General features: G+C 29.4%; 1 protein-coding gene across 1 annotated transcript; it reads right to left on the bottom strand.

The window, feature by feature from the left end:
* Positions 1-314: 314 nt before the first annotated feature.
* Positions 315-7,748, bottom strand: LOC111285652 (ABC transporter G family member 13-like). The gene is made up of 9 exons (XM_022875205.2): positions 7,168-7,748; positions 4,361-4,437; positions 3,715-4,176; positions 3,435-3,557; positions 2,687-2,818; positions 2,020-2,304; positions 1,624-1,896; positions 1,412-1,519; positions 315-790 (listed from the first exon to the last, which is right to left on the bottom strand). Exons 1-9 carry the CDS (start codon positions 7,448-7,450, stop codon positions 434-436), a joined length of 2,100 nt encoding a protein of 699 aa, XP_022730940.2. The 5' UTR covers positions 7,451-7,748; the 3' UTR covers positions 315-433.
* Between the last annotated feature and the right edge of the window lie 13,668 nt (positions 7,749-21,416).

Genomic DNA, 21,416 nt, shown 5'->3' with positions numbered 1-21,416 from the left:
TCCTTTGGATCACTAAATCCCCCCAGTGGTATCATTGGATGTTACGATAATGTATAATGTTGGAGGCATCTACAAGTATTTTGCACACTTTGAAATTTCTACTAAGAACAATGAGATCTTTTTTATATCTGTTTATTATATCTGGTTTGCAAAGTGCCGATTGATACAATAGTAGTATAGTTTCTGCTCTCCACCGGTATTGCTAGAGAGCACCATAAAGAAAGCATTCTTGGGTCAATGGGCATCCCTCTTGCCATTAATGCTAGAACAATATGCAGATATGAGAAGAGAAAGGAATGTCAATGAAGAAGCGCTTGAAAAATAAGGCTGATATAGCTAATTTGTAAGTAATGTTACTATCATCCTTTCCCTTGTTTCTGTAATGGAATTATAATAAGAGCATTACTAGAATACTTATGATCTGTTGATTCTTCTAGTTGATTGGAGAATTTAGACCCTCTTGAGAAGACAGTGAATGGAGAACTTGGTGCCTCTTGGAAGGAAAGGCCGATGTTTTCCTGAAAGAAGGTCTTTCTTTTAGATGCTGTAAAGTTCGCTTCACATAAAGAGTTCGAAACAAAGGTGAGACGCTTTCCTTGAACTTGATAATGACAAAGAAAAGAAGTCTGTAAGCTATCAAAATCATTATAACAGCTGCTAAATCCCACCACTTTGAATGATCCAGCCGAATGCCAAGCATGGTTGTGAGGACAACATCACCTTTCAGTTTTGGACCACCAGGGATGAATCCATCAAACTCCAGCCCTACCATATCGTTTTTGTATGCTCCCTGCATTCTCCATTTTACAGAAAGTCAACTCAAATAGTTTGATTGGGACATTGTTGCGTTCAGGCTTTAAGTGCTATGCTTCATTTCCTATGCATAATTTAACTCTTGCCCTGTTGCTTTAGATTACAAGGTAAAATTTTCAAATAGAAGACTCATTTTGGGGTTTAGGAGGAAAATTACTTGCAACATCCAAATAATTTTCCGGAATGTTTTCTCCTTTAAAGTGGTTAAATAAGCTCCAAGAAAAAAAATGATTTTTGTTATTTCTCATTTAAGGTATTGTATCAGCAGATAATCCAATTAGGTTTCCTTTGAGTCCACAAAAATATCAAATTAGCAGACATTTCAGGCCCTAGACATAGAGCAAATGAAACATCGAGAAGTATAGCCTTTTCTTTTTATTTTTTCAGGATGCATCGAGTAGTATAATCTTGGTTTGTGCTGTTGAGTAAGCATCCTTTTTCTCATGTTTTCATTATAAACTGCTGTAATGTTGCTTGTCAGTTAATCTCTGCTCAGTGAAGTTTATTTCTTGGTTATTTGAATTAAATATCTATTGAGGTTTTCCTAGATTTAGTTTATAAGACATGTTCTAAAGCATGGCACTCCAATAAAAATTACCTGTAATGCCCATGCACCATAGTTGATATATGAAACAGGGTAACGCCAGAATATCTTAGGGAGATCAGGCAGCAATCGGAAATACCCGGCCGTCATCATCATTAAACCCTGTTGTACAAACATAAATTACTGATGATTATAAACAAGTATGAAATAGTTTTAAGACATTAATGGAGGAGCTCTTAAAAAATTTCTGAAATTACAGTTCTTACAATATATCCAGCTCCAATGATGACTCCCATCATGAAGTTAGGAACTAATGATGCGATCATCATCATGCAGCTCTCTACAGTTGCAATGGAGATAATAAGATCAAGGGAGGCATACATATAATGTGAAATTCCTGGACGAAATTTCACCATGTAATAAGTAATTGATGATGTAGCAAGGGACATCACAGTCAAGTATGGAAATGAAGATAGGAAATTTGAGAGTATATAAACAGCAATCCCATAATGTCCATTGCGTCTTTCTCGATGAAAAACCTATGTTAGAACACCAAAAACAGAAAAAAGAATTATTGAAAGCTTAGTAACATTAGTGTCATGTTTGCCTAGTAAATCTTTGGTTACTTTCATCATCCCTTAACCCTCAATGAGATTACTTACCTTAAGTTCTTCAATGAAGGATGGGAAACCTCCTATAGACATGAATGTCATGAAACCTGATATGAAACCGCCACAGGCCCCACGAGCTAAAATTGCATTGTAGCTTGTTCCAATATTGAAAAAAATCGTGCCAACACAAATAGATAAGGCCACATAGATGGCTATCCTTAACCAGTAATACCCCAAATCTCTAGACATGTTTACAAAGGACCTCTGTGTCAATGTTGATAGTTGCTTCAACCATGTTGCTTCGCTGCTGTGCCTTTTTTCAATCTTGAGTCCCTCCTGAAATGCAAGTAAGTAAAGGCTTAGGAACTATTCATGGTATATTCTATCTACTTGACATATTTAAGCCAGTTCTGAGTAAATCATAGGCCTTGTGAGGAAGGAAACTCATGTTTATCTATTTTATTTTTTTGGTAAAATGTTTCAGTTTGTTTAACCAAGGCCGTTGAAGCTTGTATAGAAATGCCTTTCAACTATAAATCATATTAATTCACTAAAATCAGTGGCATGGGTAAAAGAAGTGAAAAGAGTGAGATAACTTGCATTTTAAATAAACTAAATTTTAGAAGTCTTGCTTGCCAACAAATCCAAAGGACATAGGTAGATGGTAAAAACTAGTGCATCTTAGAAGATGTTTCATGACTAAGTTTGAAATGCTTACAATGGTTGAGATTTCTTGAATTCTTGCTCTTGCCTTTGCCACATAATCTGAGCTTCTGTATTTCTTAACAAGCAATGCTTTAATCTGTGCTGTCGCTAAGTTTGTCAAAGGATCCGAGGTATTTTGAAATTCCTGCAGTTCATAAATGAGAAACATTTTTAACCATGACAAAATTGAGATTTATCAATTGCAGGATCAAAAACAAAAATTCTAATTGGACTTTGCTGCATAATGTAAGTTCCTATGGTTTCACTTTGAAATGATTAGAACTATGTTGTATTATGAAAATCTATTTGGCTCATAATGAAGAATATTGATTGAAAAAAAAAAGGTTTCTAAGACCAATAACAGTTAGTTATAGGGTTTTTGTTTGGCCTGGGACATTGGTTTATCATTCTTGTTCCTTATTTAAAATATGAAACTGTCTTATAAAATTGTGATACTGTACTGCATTTTTTTGGTTGCATGTTAAAAATACAGGGAAAAATAAATTTCATAAAAGCGCAAGGAAACTAAGGGACTGCTAAATGGGTAGATTACTATGTTGATATCTCTAGATAAATATGAAACTGTCTTTCAACATTGTGATACTATACTGCATAGTTTATTTGTTGTATGTTAAATCCAGGGAAAAAGTTCATAAAAATGCAATGAAACCAAAGTGCGTGCTAAATGGGAAAATTACTATGTTGCTATCTCTTTGAATAAAGAAAAATGAAAAGCAAAGAAAATGCTACCGCATGCATACAGATATTCTATGAGATCCCTTCAGAGCCTCTGCAACAACATCAAAATCTGAATTTATGCAACGAAGGAAGTGATCTGAAGGATTTCTCCGACTTGGACATGGAAATCCTTCTTCAGCAAAGAACTGCAAAATCAATTCTATAAGTAGAAATGAACAAATTTATTTTCATTTATATATTTTTAAAGTGATGAAACACTATTATATAGGAACAAGTTTGATGAGATTGTCGAGATATTTAGAGTTCAATCTTGCATATAGGAAAATATGTATTATCTCATACCTTTGCAGCCATTTTTGCCTCTCCAAAATAAACTTGTTCTCCACCGGAGAGTAAAAACAGGTCATCAAAAAGTGAGAATACTTCACTACTTGGCTGATGGATTGAAGAGATGACAGTTCTGCCATCACGGCTAACATTCCTAAGAGTTTGTATCACAAAAAAGGCCGAGGCACTGTCTAGGCCACTAGTAGGTTCATCAAGAAACAAGAGATGGGGCCTTGTGAGGATTTCAAGTGCAATGCTTAGTCTTTTTTTCTCCCCACCGCTTACACCCCGTAGGTGCCAGTTTCCAAGAAGCCTATCAGCGCACTCTTGAAGACCCATTTCTATGATTGTTCCCTCCACAATGCCATCAATATCTTTTCTGGTCATTGATGATGGGAGCCTCAAATGAGCAGAGTAAGTTATGGTTTCTCTCACAGTTAGAGTTCCCAAAAGTATGTCCTCTTGAGTCACATAAGCCTGAATTTTCAGAATAGACAACTCTTTAGTGAAGAGCAATGCCTTATGGTTATATAGTTGGATTCATTGCTATATTGTTCTTGCCACATGGAATCCCAAATTTTTCGAGGCCATTCAATTTCTCATATTTATAATTGCTATTAGGATTTTCATATCAAGTTAAAATGGTGTGTTTGGTACTTACAACACTACCGTAGTCTAGCCTCTTCTTCCCGTTAAGAAGAACATTTCCCATCATGACAACATTTCCAGAGAGTCTACCTGCATAAATTTCAAAGATTACCTTGATGTTCAACACTAGAATGCAAATGTCTGCGCACTCATACAAATGCATGTAAATGTAGGTCACTAAGTCACGCTCTGTTTGTGTTCTCATCATTCTTCTCAATGTAAAGACAGAATAAAGGGTAAAATTCAGTTTTATAGTTGCATAATAACCATCGGAGCTTTAAAAATGCTGAGACCATTCTAGTAATCAAACTTTGGTACCACAGGACCTGGATCATATATATACTCATTCAGCTTATTCAATCCTAGTGGGCTAGGCTAGACCATTTGTTATGAGACATATGAATGAATTTGTCTTGGCTCTTTAGGAAACAATGTTGGAAGGTGGAACCTCTTTTAATACGAGCACTCTCTAGTAGTATATATGGATTGTACTCTCTCTTTATTGTACTTAAACAAATTCATCCCAATCTATTGTGGGTGGAGAAAGGGAAATGGCGAGAGCGAATTGAATTGATGAGTGATAAATCATTATTCATTTACCCTATATACTTTAATTTTAAATTCTTAAAAAGATTTAACATTAACGGTAAGGATGAAGATTGAAGACTGGTGTTAAGATTAGTGTGTGGATCACTGCTAAGTTCATGCCTCAAATGATTGGATAGATGCTTGTATAGTCATTTGGAGTCCAAATGAATATGATTAGGGTTGCAATCATACGCACAGTTATCTGAAGGTGTGTTTAGCATAGTCTTAACATGTACTTACTAAGCGATACCTATTTGCATCTCAACCACATATAATAAGCCAAGATATTTACTAGGAGATCGAGCATGGAATAGGATGGGGAATGATGTTTTCTCTTGATACTGACATTACAGGTTGTAGTGGCCTAGGCATTGGATGCAGCTGCAGCCTACAGCACCCTAAGCCTTTCTTTTTTCTTGAATCAGTAAATTCTGTGTTACCCAAATTTATTGCTGCAGTTGAAGCAAGAATTTAAGGGGGTAGCGGGATTAACAGTATTAGCCGTTTTAATGGCTCATCTTTGGGTGGTTAGATCAGATATAAAATTTCGCAGCTGTTCCATGTCGTTCAACCAGCAGTAAATTAAAATAGTACAATCCAATCAGACTAGGGAACCGGAATCCCTTGTCAGTAAAAAATGGGCGTAGCAGCAGAAGAAGCATTTTGGTTTAAATTTAGCCAAGTGCCTAGTTTGAAGTATATTGCAAACTACATTTAGGCTCTATTTTCATTCTAGTTAAAGATTCTTAGAAACTCTGAAAATATTTTTGTTGTGGAGCATTTAGCTCAATGGTTTGTGCTTGTATTCTCTACTCACAAGAGTGAAGTTGGAATCCCATTTTCTCCGAAATGGAAAAAAAAATGCTTATAGTGTCATGAATGTGTATTAAGAAGCTAGGGGCACAATAGCCTAGCGTGATCAATCCCCGACTGTGACAAGGTCATTGATCTCCTATTTTTTAATATATAAATAAAAAAAGAGATTGTAAATATTGAAATTTAAATGTCAAATTTATTAGTTATTATTTCTCACGGTAGTGTTTGATATCTTTTACAAAATTATCATGATAATATAATTACTGAAGTGATTTTATTATCAAGATGATCTTAACACTCATGATTTGAAATCACTTTGTTTGATTAATAATGATTAATTTTTAAAAATTAAAAATAATCATATTTGTTGTTACTAAAAATCAAACATTAGTTTGTTTAAAAGTACGAAAATAATAATACATATTGTAATAGGTACATAAAATAATAATTTTATAGTTATTTAAAGATAATAATTTGTAAAATATTAATAATATTTATTTATTTTATAATAAAATATAATAAAAAACTTAAATTAATAAATATATTAGTGATAGGTAATTTATTTTTATAATATAAATTATGAAAAAATATTTAAATTAGAAAATGAAACCAATTTATTAACTTCATAATAAAAGAAAAATAAAAAATTATATTATATAAAATATTAAAAAAAAATCTGATCATTTTCAGTGATTCAAAATTATCGTCATATAAGATCATAAAATGCTTATCAAGTACAATAATCTAATTACTATGTGCAGATCGCTTTAGTTTTTAAAGTAATCACTTTTTATCAAATACTACTTAAAAATAATTATACGAATCAAATGAATTAAATTTCATATATATATATATATATATATATATATATTTTTTGTTTTATATGCTATAGTTAATTCAACTTTAGGACACCAATTACAATTATGATAACATATACTGGCTTCCCTGTTAGTTTGATTTGAATGAATGCCGCCCTAATTACCATGTTTATATTCAAGTTTCATACCATTTAGGGAATGAAGTAAAGAGCATCCCGAGAAGGATGTCCCAATAATAGCCTTTTCTCAACGACCCAAAGAATGGATTTATTAAGACAGAAGACTGCAGTACTCAAGCATTTGGCTGAATGTTCGTTGCTTGTATTTCCTTGCTCAAAGAGCTAACCTCAAATCCATCCTCAAATCCGAAAAGAAAAAAAAAATTGCAGCATAAAAGATTGCATGAAGTTTACTTACCATAATACGTGCATGCTTCAACACAGGCTAATGAATGAATGAAAGAAAAAAAATGGTAATCTGAAAAAGCTATTATTATAAATCTATAATCAATATTCTTGATCTGTGTTCACGTGTGGGTGCATATGCATCAATGCCTGATAGATGCATAGGGAGAGAGAGCGAGAGAGAGAAGCCAAACCTGCTAATGCATCAAGTAGAGTAGATTTTCCAGACCCAGATGGACCCATGATTGCCATGATCCTACCTGATTCAGCAGACCCAGTTAGTCCATTAAGCAATCTCCTGGTAGGTCCATTGCCAAAGTTTGGCAGCACCACCGTCAGATCTTCCCAAACCAAGAACATATTTCCTTCACCTCTGCCTCTTGGCAACCCTTCCTCATGAGGTTGTGCTCCACCATTAACGGCGTCGGATCCAACGCATGGACCGACATGTACCTCCTCTATCTCCTCCTCAGCCATAAAATATCTATCAAAAGGAAAAAAGCAAAGAAACAATGCAGCATGTATAGCGGAAGAAATGAACAAGCAAAGCAGCAACAATAAATATTTCTTTCTCTACTTTCAGGTCACAGAGTGTCAGAAACAGATATTTGGCGCTGGTGAGGAATTTAGTTCGGAGAGTAAATTTGTCACCAAACCTTAATGAAGAAAAGAAGAGAGATAACTAAATACAAAGAACAAATGGTGTGCTAATCTGCTAGGTTGCTACCATATGGTTGATCCGTGAGTGCAGTGAAACGCATCAACCATGATCATCAAAACCTTCACCAATGTGCTTCCTTAAATAGAGAGATGTGGCAACGAAGAAATTAAGTGAGTAGGTAGTAAATAATATTATTCGTTGAAAAGGGAATACCTTCACTTTTAACACGCTTCTCAGACAACCATAAAGATTTATTTTTTATTATTTATTATTTTTTATAATAGAGTTAAAGGTGTCCTTAAATTTTGCTTCAACTTAATTAATATTTCCTAATGTATTTCACACTTTCGATTAAAGCAATGAAAATCTTTATTACTTTTCAAGTAATAATGGAAAATAGTGAATCATCTCCACTATTTTTTAGTTTTTAAGTGGTGAAAAAGATTTTTTTTTTCTTTTTATGAAGATAAATATATAAAAATATTAAGTAAAAAATTTATTAAAACGAATATTAAATTTATATTTAATTGAAAGTGCATAACATTATTTTAGATAAAATAATAAAAACTTTCACTATTTTTAAATAATAAAAAAATTTGGCCGAAAAGAAGCAATAAAAAAGTATTTGAGGGAGATGTTTTCCTTAAGGTGCTCTATTTTACATCAGTGTCATATATTCAAAATTTTATTTTTAAAATACTCAAAATGAGTCACTAGTTAACAAGAAAAGAGAATTCATTTCTCAACAGTATTACTTGTGGTAATCATAAAAATTTATAATTGCATAGTAAATTTCATAGAATATATTTTTCGGGTTTTATTAATAGATGTCAGCAGTGTCTTATGGTCACTTACTTCAAAATTTTAAGAAGCAACAATTTATTTATTAAATATAATGTTGACATTTTTTAAAAAAAAATAAAGAAGATAATGGTTAAGATGATATTCAAGAAAAAGAAAAAAAATAATTGTATTAGTTTTTTGAATTTGATGAAAACAATATATTAAATATAATTTTTTAAATAATATTTCAGCTAATATATGTACCTGTAGACATATATTTACAAATATATAATAAAATGTCGAGTCAAAATCCTTGTTTTTCGTTGTTTAAAGGTAAAGGGGTGATATTAAATGTAATATTAACAAACAGAGGTCAATTTTGTTGGAGTTAGTAATTGATACAGCTGCAGGTGAACTAAATACAAAGGTAAATTTAATATTAAAAAATGCAGCAACGAGGAGTTCTTCCTGCCAACTAAACCTCTGCCATGTCGAACCAGTGTTTTCTTTGGGCTGCCTCCACGGCACATTAAAAGCATACGCGTTTTCTATTTTTATTTGAGAAAAAATTATATGAAAATTATTATGTTATGTTAATAAATATTTTTTATTTAAATTATATCATATAATTATATTATTAAAAAAATTAATTAATTATTATAAAATAATTAATTAATTTATTAAAATAAATGTTTCTAATTTAATTATTAGATATTATATATAATAAATAAATATTTTTTTATTAATATAATTACATGATTTGAATAAAAAAATATTTAATATAATGTAAGTGTTTTATACAATATTTTTTCTATTCAAAGAACACCATAAGTCGGTGATGGTGCCATAAAACACACACAAATTATTTTTTTTCCTAATTTTCTTTCACTTTTTTCTTTTATCTAAAAATTATAAAAAAGTTTCTATACCTAAGATAATATTTGATATATAAAATAATAGATATGATAATATGATAATTATTTTATATTATATTTTTTTATCTAACTGAAAGAGATAAAATTATAAGAAGAGTTGGTGGTGATGTCATAAAACACACATTATTTTTTTCCTAATTTTCTTTTGCTTTTATTATTTTATCTAAAAATTATAAAAAAGCTTCTATACCTAAGGTAATGTTTGATACGTACGATGATGAATAAGATAATATAACAATAATTTTATATTATGTTTGATTTGTATTTAGTTGAAATGGATAAAATTATAAGGAAGATTATTATCCTTTTGGTACAAGATAATTCAATTTTTTCAAAGTTGAGATAGTTATTTTTAATCTATAGGATTAAATTTACATATTATACTATACCTTTAAAATTACATTAATAATTTAAATTATATAAACTATGATAAGGTATAATTTTGACCAATAAATAAATTATCCTATGTTAATTTTTGCACATATTAAATATAAAATAGAATGATATTATTTAACCTAATTCTATTCATAATATCATCTTATTTTATTTTATCATAATTTTGTGTAACAAACATGACCTAAATACCTAAGATATTGATTGGGATTCTTTCCTATATTGAATCAAGCTCAAGTAACGTGTTTAAAAGTTTATTTAAAATATAAGTTTATTTAAATTTATTAATACAATATTAAAAATATTTTATGTCAATAATTTATTATTTTAAAATTTATTTCAAAATTAAATTTAAATTAAACATAAATATTTAATAATAAAATATTTTCACCAATAAAGTCAAATTAAATTTGAAAATTTTTGTTTAAAATTCAATTCTGGTCAAATCAAGTCTCACAAGTAATTTGACTCTTGAACAAATATAAATGACATGTATATTGGATAGACTTTTGAAAATTATGTGTTTAAGAATATTTAAGTCTATAATCTCATCCTAAATGAGTTAAAGTCAATAGATATGGTGGGTTATGAATAAATTAAAATTTCTAAAAAATAATTTTGTAGTAAATAACTAATAGTTGATATGATAATGTAAAATCTTATGGATAGACATTTTCAAAAGAAATATGAATAGACAATAGATTAATTATAATTCTTTTTATAAATATCACTTCAACTAGTGTATAGTGACAATGCTTAATAACTGTCAGCTTAATATAGTGAAGTCTAAAAATTTCCATTAATTTGATAAAGTTATATTAATTAGATGAAATTGTTTATCTAGGTAATCCATTGCGTTAACTGTTTTGGAGCAAGAAAGTTTTATGGATTTTAGTGATTAAAATTTAATTTTTTATAATCTTAAGTAAAAAAATAAATATTTTCAATATATTATTAATATAAATATAAATTATTTCAAGCGCAACAAAATTTTATTTATATTTATTTTGGGTAGAATATTACTTTTATCTTTACATTATGGATATTAAAAAACTCCGCATAATCAAACGTTGATAATTGACAAGAAAAAAAATTTTCTTTTTTATCTCTTGAACTAATTTTAGTAAGGTATTATTTTTAATATTTAAATCACAACTCTCAATTAGTTTAATAAAATATGAAGACATTTTTTTCGCTGAAATCTATATTTAAATGTTGATTTCTACTTTTTAAAATATGAATAAATTTTTTGCTGTACGGAAAAAATCCTAAAATGAGTTCCCACTGTGGCTGCAAATGATAAAACCCTAAGTCCCATATCCCTCTAGTTATTTAGTCTTCTCAGTCCCATATCCCTCTGATTGGTAAAAGTTTTTTGTTTTGTTTTTTTTTTTTTTTTGGCAAAAAAATTAGTGGAAAGGTAAAAAAATTGAAAACAAATAGCAAAAAACAAACTACCAAAAAAACGGAAGGTTTCATTCAACCTATGGATCATGGGTCTGAAACTTTGATGTTACATTGAACAAAATCTCATATGCCAATATTGCTTTTAATTGATCTGTTTTAACACCCCTAAATTCACCTGCATACTTCTTTTTCTTGTGTTTCTTCGTTGAGATTTCAATGACGGGAACTCCCCATTCCCTCGAGTTAAATTAATAAAAAATAGGAGTAGTTCAGTGCAAAACAAGAGAATTTGGAAGAGAAGGGAAGATAAAATTTTATGTATTTAATGTAAATATTATGTAACGTAATAATTGGACAAAGAAATAGTGAATTTTTAGTAACGAAGAAGATCCTCTCCCATTAATTTTAGTCACTATGTCAAAGTTCATTCAGGTTCTAATTAATTATTTTCACCAAACTCTCATCAATACAATCATGTGTGATGTTCCGCCCATGGAGGAATTGAGAGTGAAGTTTGACAATGAAGGCTTCCCTATGTTAATTTCTATCTGCATTTTAAGTTACGATGATATTATTGGGTTGAATGAGTCGGTAAATATCTAATACTTTATTTATAAAATTTAAATTTAAATTTTATTGTTAATAATCTTTTTTTGGATGATGTGTAAATTTAATTTAAATTTTTTTAAGCTTGAGGTCTATTTGATTTTAGAATAAAAAATCTCCTCTCACCTTATTTTTTATTATTTTTTTAAAACTAAGTTTAACTAGAAGCCAAAGAAGGAAAAAATGAAATTTCATTTTCCCTATGTTAATACATTTGATATCTTGGTAAGGGACAAGGCACGTTGGTTTTTGTTTCCACATTTATAAATAATTAATTGTTAACAATGCTCCATTTTCAAGTCGAAGTTGCATCTGGTCGAACATTTGGTAATTTAATGGAAGATGCAAATTATCTCTTGATAAAAAAATAAGTTCGGATGGATTTTTTATTTAACAAATCTAAATGAAAGGCATGTAGTTATGTAGATATGGAGCTTACAAAAGAACCATTGTGATGTCCTTTGAAGACGAACTAGGGTTAAGTTACACAAGACATCATAATAATTCTATGTACTAAAAAAGGAGAATTTATTAATTAATATACCTAGCTTCATCCATGTGTCTAATAGAGTATTACCTAACGTTTGTAAAGATGCTATTTATCCAATTTGATAATGTTGGAGCTAAGCTCAAACTGAAGGATAAAAATCTAAAAGTATAAGTATAAAGTCAGTTAGGAGCAAAAGTTGGAATTGTTTCTAATATTTGTGCTTCGATATTCAAGTCAGTGAAGTAAATGAGAAGAAAAAAACCTCAGAGTTAAAAATGAGAGAGTTAAGAGAAAAATTGGCTCTCACTTGAAGGGAGTGAAATGTATTTATACTTGAAGGATTTGTGACTTGCCAGACTATCATTGATGAGACGTGCTCAAATCAGTTTATCATGTTAGCTCAAACCAAATTACCAAAATAGCACCAATCTAATTGTGAGTAATTCTCTTATGGTAAAAGATAATTATATCCTTATGATAAAAAAAATGCTTTAATAATTTGTCCTTCTAACAAATAGTTTGAAGATTCAGACGATGGTTGAGCCGAGGTGCTCGACCTACTATAGGTTTAGTCAATCTGTTGAACTTTAAGGTTACATCCAAGTTAAGACTTTGAGTGTCAGTTTTGTTGTCAAACTTTTAGTGACAAAGCGGTCTAAGGTACCGATGTGATGAGTTGTCATTTTATGATTCATCTAACATGGATGACTATTAGGATTGTTATAACGTATAGATCAATGGATCTATCACTAGATATTAACTTAGGAGTCGTTACCTATCTTTTTTGTTTAGGTGAAATTGACCACCTAATTGAATTTATCTCATATTAAAAAGGAATCTTAAGCTTGACTTGAGTATCTTTAAAATATAGATTCTAGTTTTCAAAATCGAGCTAGGTCCAAAAGTACATAATCATTATCATCATTGTCTAAACATGCATCATTTGGATTTTGATAATGGGAATAAAAAGGGTATAGAAAATAACAAAGTATAGAATGGTGGTTTGGATGAAAGAGAAAATGTAATGAAATACATCGTACTTGCCCATTTTATTAAAATGATAAAAAAATGAAATCTTAGTACATAAAAAGAAATCCTAACATTATTCCAAAAGAAATCTAAAAATGATAAAGAGCTTTCAACTAGCCTTTCATATCTTTTCCATAATTATGCCCTTGGGTGATCGGGTAGAGGGTCTTTATTGATATTCAACCTCCCTAATTTGTCGAAACTCACCAAGCCAATTCGAATCAAACTTTGCACCTTATGTTTGAAAGTAAGATAGGTTTCTATAGAATGACCCACATTCCCATTATGATAATTGCTTATAGCATTAACATTAAACTATTTGGGATATGGTGGCTTCAATAGTTCTAAATGGATTGGAGATACCAAGTCATTTTTGACTAGTTTTGGGCATAGTTCAATATAAGTTATAGGGATAAGATTAAAGTGAGCTCTCTCTTGATTATTTCGAGATCTTTTCAAATCATTTGCTTGGTTGTTATGCCTTAAAGTTAGTGTAATGATATGACTAGGCTCATATACAGGTACTTGAAAGGCCAACTGGTAAATTGGTTAATAAGTTGGTAGAAGAATAGTTGGTAAAGGGCTTACACAATACTATTAACTATGGGTTAGTAAGTAAGATAAACAAATGGTGGATATAAAGCATAACTTATGAATTATTGCCCTTGAAAACTCATAGCTTAGGCTTCGGCTTCTTTTCATTTAGGCATCCATATTTTCTTTGTACTTGTGGTCTCTTTTTCCTGAAACTTGCCACTTTTGATGACATTTTCAATAATTTCTCCTAAGATCACTATGTCGGTGAAGTTTTTTGTCATAGTCCTTATCATCTTCTCATAGTATGGTGTCTTTAAAGTACTAACAAACAATATCATGGTCTTCGTCTTAGTCAGAAGTGGTTAGACTTAAACAGCCATGTCCTTCCACCTTTGGGCATATTCTTTAAATGACTTTGTTGCTTTTTTTTTCATATTCTGTAGAAAAAGACGATCAGAAGCCAAGTCTATGATGTACCGATATTATATAATGAATGCCCAAGCAAGCTCCAGGAGTGGATATAGGTTTTTATCTAATGAAACATAGTACATTACAGTCGAGCCAATAAGGTTATCTTAGAACACATGCATCAATAACTTTTCATCACTTGTATAAGCAACCATTTTTTAGTAGTACAAAGTAACGTAAGTTATTGAACATTTCATACCATCATACTTTTCAAACTTTAGGATCTTAAATTTTGATGGGATTACAATATCTGAGACTAAGCAAAGGTCAACTGCATTTATAGAGCCATAAAAGTCTACCCTTTGATTGCTCATAACCTTTCATCTAATAGGTTCATTTTCCCTTTGACTTTTGAGTCCTCTAAACTTTCAACTATTTTCCACTTCAAGTTCTCTTTCTTTTTTAGATCATCTAGGTTATGGATTGGCTCGACTACTTTTTTTGTGAAAACAAGATTAACGAAGCTTTGGAACTACCCTTCAATTGATGTAGCAGGTATCCCATAATTAGTATATCTAGCAAGGAATGCAAATTGTTATGGATGAGTTCTTTAAAAGGACTACACTTGATACAAGCCATACTCAATAAGGCACAAAAGATCAACAATGTCATGTGATGGATGGTCTATGAGTTGGCATCTTTCTTTATATCTTTCCCTTTATTTAGCTTATTCAAAGCTTTTAAAATTGTATTCAACCTTCTTTTGAGTTCTTCTTAGGCTTTTTCTACCTTCTCAAAGTAGTTTACGTTCTCTTATTCCATTTGTCTGGTTTAGGCCCTACTATTATATTGATGGTGAGTAAGCTAAATTAGATTCTTAGATGATAGAGTTATCCTAAAACTTTGTATACCATAATTAACTTACTCATATTATTAAGTGTTTCAAGATAAACCTAACTTGTTTAAGAATCTTTTATGCATAATGAATAAATACATTGAATGCTTGACATAACAAATTATGATACATAAATATATGAAAGTATGCACAATAATGTATGAATGGGTAAATGAATGCATGTACTGATATTTATCATATTATGATACATGGATGAATATATATGTTAGTGCTACTGCAATAAAATACAACACACAATATAAAATAACTTGACAATAAATAAGAGATCAAATAAAATAAAAACTAAAAAAATTCACTCATATGTCCTAACTAAGGTTACATTCTAATGATTGGTAGATATAGCTCTAACCTAAAGTTAACTTCTTATGTTTTACTACATGTTTGGTTTAACAATCTAGAGGTTCTCAAATTGTTTCTCTCATCCTTGTCCATCATAGACTAGTAAGGCAATCCTCGCCTATTATAGGCTACAAGTGGAAAGAGTTCAATTTGAATAAGAGTATTTTGCTACTCATTACAAGTGAAAAGGGTTCAATTTGAGTAGGAATATTTCGTTAGCCATTGTGAAGACATTAAAACATCACGAAAGCATATGTACTTTACTCCTTCCTAGTGAGATGAAGCTTGACTATAAAACTAATGTTATGTACATGCAGGTAGATGACAATATGAAAAAGTAAATAAAACATTCAAATAAAAATTTTTAATTTTATTAAGTTAGGCTTGGATAACATGTTTTTACTAGCCTAACTTTCGGTTGTTCCCTAGTGCAGTCGCCAAACTATCATAACATATAGATCAGTGGACCTATCTCTAAATATTGACTTAGGAGTCACCACCAATCTCTTTTGTTTATATGCAATTTGGCACCTAATTGAATCTATCCCATTTTAAAGAGGAATCCCAAACTTGACTCATATATTTTTAAAATATAGATTCTAGTCTTTAAAACTAAGCTAGGCTGGGAATACAGTTATATATAAAGAAGATTATAACACCCTCATAACGTCTATCAAAAGATGGTACCATTATTTTGAGTTGTCCATTGAGCCTTAAAAAATCTTATTAGATAATTAATTATTATGACTGTTCTTAATTGACTCAAATACTTTAGCAAAAAATTAAAAGAATTCTCTCACTTCAAGAGTATAAAAGAAAGCTATTGTTTCTCTTGTAAAGGTTCCGTTCATTGGATTATTTAATATTTTAAAAATTAAATTTCAAGAAAAAATTGATACTTTAACTTTTTCCTAAGAATTCCCTTTTTATTTTATTTTTAAAAAATTATGCTTTATTTAAAGAAAAATTGATATTTTTAATTTTTTTCTAAATATTTTTGAACTATTTTATTTTAGGAAAACTAATATTTAACTTTTTTTCAAAAACTTTTTTTTTTAGATTTTTTTATTTAAGAAAAATTGATACTTCAATTTTTTTCTCAAAATTTTTTTAAAAATTTTTAAAAAAGATTGACCCTTAACTTTTCTTCAAAACCTTTTTTTTTAATTTTTATTTTTAAGAAAAATTAATTTTTAAAATTTTTTTTCAAAATTTTAAAATTATTTTATTATTATTATTATTATTATTATTTAGAACAAAGATTCAATAAAATAATTAAGTAAATAAGTAAAATAACATAAAAAAATACCCAAAAAAAAAATTCTCAGCTTGGCTTGGCTCAAAAAGGCTCAACTACAGGAATAAAATGAGGTTCGATGACTTGGTCTTTAGCTTAGCTCGGTTTACAGTTAGCTTATAATTTGAAATAGGTCACGATCGGGTCAGGTCATCTGTGGAGCAGTGTGTGAATCCATTTAAACAAATCAACATCATTTTATCTTACTTATAAAATAACAAAATTTCGGCTTCTTCTCATTTGTTTCAATTTTTTTCTTTTTCTTTTTCTTTTTCTAATTTTTATTCTCTCCCTCTCTCTTTACAAAATTCTTTCAAAAACCCAAACAAATTAGGGAGACTATGGATTTTTTCTAGATTCTAGCAAAATACCATTGTTGTTGCCACCGCTTGGTGCCTTAGCCACCGTTCACCAATGCTAAACTTTCTCTAAAACTTTCAAGAAAAAATCTTTGACACGTTCTCATTTCATTTTTGGCCTTGGTTTCCCTGAAAACAACCTTTAAACTTGTAAATCTATAGAGATATCTCACTGTTTTAAAGGCTTGAAACACCTTATCCCACAACTCCAATAAAAATAAATTTTCACTATGTTGTTCACCTTTCCTCACTCTATATTTCCATTGTTCCAGATATTCCAAAACTTACACTATCACTACTATCAGTGGCCCCACTACTTTTCTTTTGCTTTCTACTTTTTTACTAAACCTTACTACACCTCAAAGATCCAAAATGCAACCGTAATCTTCCTCTTCTTTTCCTCAAACCAAACACCAAAATAACATAAAAGCTCAAAGTAAAACAAACACTGCTAGTAGGGCTATCTCTGCATATTTTTGTTCTTTATTTTTGTGTTGTTGCTAATTTTTTTTCTAGGTATTATGGTCACCTTGTTATCTGACTGTGCCTGCCTTGTGAATGGAATATGTATTCTAAAAAATATGAGATGTTTTTATGTTGAATTTCTGTTGCTAATTTGTGATCTTTCTGATTATTGGGTGAGTGAATTGTTAATGGTTGTGGTGATGTGGATCAATCTCGACTCAAAGAGTTAGTAATGGCAAGTTTCAAATTGGTGAGGCTATTGGGTTGGTGTTGGATTTTTGATACTATGCGTGTATGGTATTTGTGTTTCTTGCAATGGATAATGGGATGTGAAAACTTGGTAAAGAGATTTGCTGATATTTTGGCTGATAGTTGGTTTTGAGGAATAAAAGACTAGCTAAGAATTAGAGCCGATTGTCAAGTGTTGCTCGATTATTCTATGTGTATATTTTTTTTTTTGTTTTCTATGGCTTTTACTATTTTTTTTTTTTATCTCTTTGAATATCAATCCATTTATAGTGCAAATTTAAAAAAGTTTTAGATCAGATCCAATTCAATTTAAGAAGCTAAGGATAATCTCATACTTTCTCAATAATAATTATTATTAAACTTCCAACCTTTTCTTTGAATGCTTGACACAACAAATTATGATACAAAAACATATGAATGTATACACAATAATGTAAGAATGTGTAAATAAATACATGTATTGATATTTGTCATATTATGATGCATGAATGAATATATATGTTAGTGATGTTAGATTAAAATACAACATATAACATATAAGAACTTAACAATAAATAAGAGATCAAATAAAACAAAGCTCAAAAAGTTCATTCATATATCCTAACTAGGGTTATATTCTAATGATGAACAAATATGGCTCTAACCTAAGGTTGGCTTTTTATGTTTTACTATTGTAGTTTGGTTTAACAATCTAAAGGTTCTCAAATTGTTTCTCATATCATTGTCCATTATAGACTAGTAAGACACCATATCCTTGTCCATTATAGGCTACAAGTGGAAAGGGTTTAATTTGAGTGGAAGCATTTCACTAATTACTGCGAAGGCATTAAAACCTCACAAAAGCATAGGTACTTTATTCCTCCTTAGAGGGATAAAGCTTTTATTATAAAGCTCATGTTATGCACATGTAGGTAGATGACAATATGAAAAAGTATATAAAACATTTAAATAAAAATTTTTAATTTTATCAAGTTAAGCTTGGATAACAAGTTTTTATTGGTTTGACTCTCAATTATTCTCAATGGAGTTGCCAAACTGTCATAATGTATAGATCAGTAAACTTATCGCTAGACATTGACTTAGGAGACATCACCATTCTTTTTTATTTAGGTGCGATTGATCTCCTAATTGAATTTGTCCCATTTTAAAAAGGAATCTCAAGTTTGACTCGGGTATCTTTAAAAGGTAGATTCTAGTTTTCGAAATCAAACTAGGTCCAAGAGTACGATTATTTATGAGAAAGGTTATAGCACACTCATAATGCCCATCAAATGATGGTACTAGCTATTTTATGTTATCCATTGAGCCTTTAAAAAACCTTACTAGATAATTAATTATTATGAATTATTCTTAATTGACTCCAATACATTGACAGAACATTAAGAGAGTTCCTTCACCTTAGGAGTGTAAAAGAAAACTATTATTTTTCTTATAGACGCTCCATCATTAGATTTTTTAACATTTTAAAAATTAAATTCTAAGAAAAAATTAATGCTTCAACTTTTTCCTAAGAGTTCTTTTTTTTATTTTATTTTAAGAAAAAATTAATACTTTCAACTTTTTAAAAAAATATTTTTGAAATATTTTTATTTTAGGAATATTGATATTTTAACTTTTTCTTAAAAATTTCTTTCTTTGAGATATTTTTATTTAAGGAAAATTGATGATTCAACTTTTTCTTAGAATATATTTTTTAACTTTTTAAAAAAGATTGACTCTTAACTTTTCCTCAAAATAATTTTTTTTGAAAATTTTTATTTTTAAGAAAAAATTGATACTTTAACTTTTCTTTAAAACCTTTTTTTTTATTTTTAAAAAAAAAATTGATTCTTTATTTTTTTTTCTTAAATTTTGAAATTATTTTTATTTCTTATTATTTTTTAGAACAAAGATTCACCAAAAAAATAATTAAGTAAATAAGGAAAATAACACAAAGAAAATACTCAAAAAAAAATCTCGACTACAGGAATGAAATGAGGCTCAACGGCTCATTCTTTCACTTAGCTCGACTCGCAGTTGGTTTGAAGTCTAAAACCAGTCACGACTAGGTCAGGTCACCCGTGGAGTAGTACACGAATCATTTTAAGCAAAACAATGCCATTTTAACTTGCTTATAAAATGCTCAAATTTTAGCTTCTTCTCATTCGTTCCAATCCCTTTCTGTCTCTATTTTTTATTCTTTCCCTTACTATAAAAAATTCTTTTAGAAACCCAAACAAATCAGGAAAATTGTGAATTTTTTCCATATTTTGATGAAGTACCACTGCCACCACCACCATTTGCTACTCCAACTACCATTCGTCGGTGCCAAACTTTCTTCAAAATTAAAAAAAAAAAAAAAAAAACTCTTTGACATGTCTTCCTTTTGTTTCTAGCATTGGTTTCCCTTAAATGGAGTTAATTACTGTCCAAGCATAAATGAAAATTGTTCAAAGTAGTTTTCAATTGATTCTATTTTCTATTTACCATAAAGTGGAGCTAATTATGTCCAAACTTAAATAAAAAATTTCATTGATTCTATTTTCATTACCTTTATAATTTTAGGAGTGTTTATATATTAAATAAGCATTATTACTAATTGAAATATTTTGGGTGTAATTACTCTTAATTCTAATGTTATTGTTAGTCAACCATTAGCATTTTATATTTATATTTTACTTTATTTCAAAAAAAAAAAAAAGAAAAAAAATCTACATTTTACATTATCTCTATAAAAAAGATTCTTGGATTGCCTTACATTATCAATGGAAAAGGATGACCACTAGAAATAACATGTTTTATAAAATCAACTAGAATTTTGAACCCATCTTTTACATAATTCACTACATGTTTTATAAAATCAACTAGAATTTTGAACCCATCTTTTACATAATTCACTACATGTTTAAGGCCTTCTCTTGCTATAGAAATCTTAGCCAACGTACTATTATGTTTGCCTTAAAGTTACCCACCTCCACCTTTGCGTCAAAGGCAAAAGCTTTACATCACAAGTAGACCCTCCCTACCTAAGTATTGTTATTCCTATCACCCAATAACTCTGCCAACTATTTTTTTTAACCTAAATTTTCAAATTCCTATTGATATTTTCATAGTTATCATTTCTCTTAATCCATTACTTTTATTCTTATTTGATTTATACAATGCATGTTTGTCAGTACATTCATACAATACAACTATCACATTTACTATATTTAAATAAATAGTTTTCTTTCATTAAATTATGTTAATCGATTGAAATGTTGTTGTTCCTTATGTTACATAAATATTTGTTTTGATTAATTAATTTTTTTATTTTAGAATCAATTAACAAATCCAATTTTTAATGGATTAACAATTTCTCTGTCTTAGTTTTTTAGTAAATTTGTTTCAAGTCTTTTGTGGTATTGATAAATTTAGTTATTCCCCAAAATGTGTTTTTTTATAATGATTATTTTATGTTGAACGCAATTTTTTTATGCATTTTTTTAATCAACTTTTAATTTTAAAATTTTAACAAAAATTCAACTAATAAAAAAAATATTGGATTGTAAATTTTCAATTTTTAACTCTAATTGCAAAGTTGTAAAAGT

The sequence above is a fragment of the Durio zibethinus genome, chromosome 6 (assembly GCF_047325235.1).
Source record: "Durio zibethinus cultivar Kanyao isolate XHJ-2024 chromosome 6, ASM4732523v1, whole genome shotgun sequence".
Lineage (NCBI taxonomy): Eukaryota > Viridiplantae > Streptophyta > Magnoliopsida > Malvales > Malvaceae > Durio > Durio zibethinus.
Note: the sequence above shows the minus strand (reverse complement) of the source record. Positions and strands in the feature narration are given on the sequence as shown.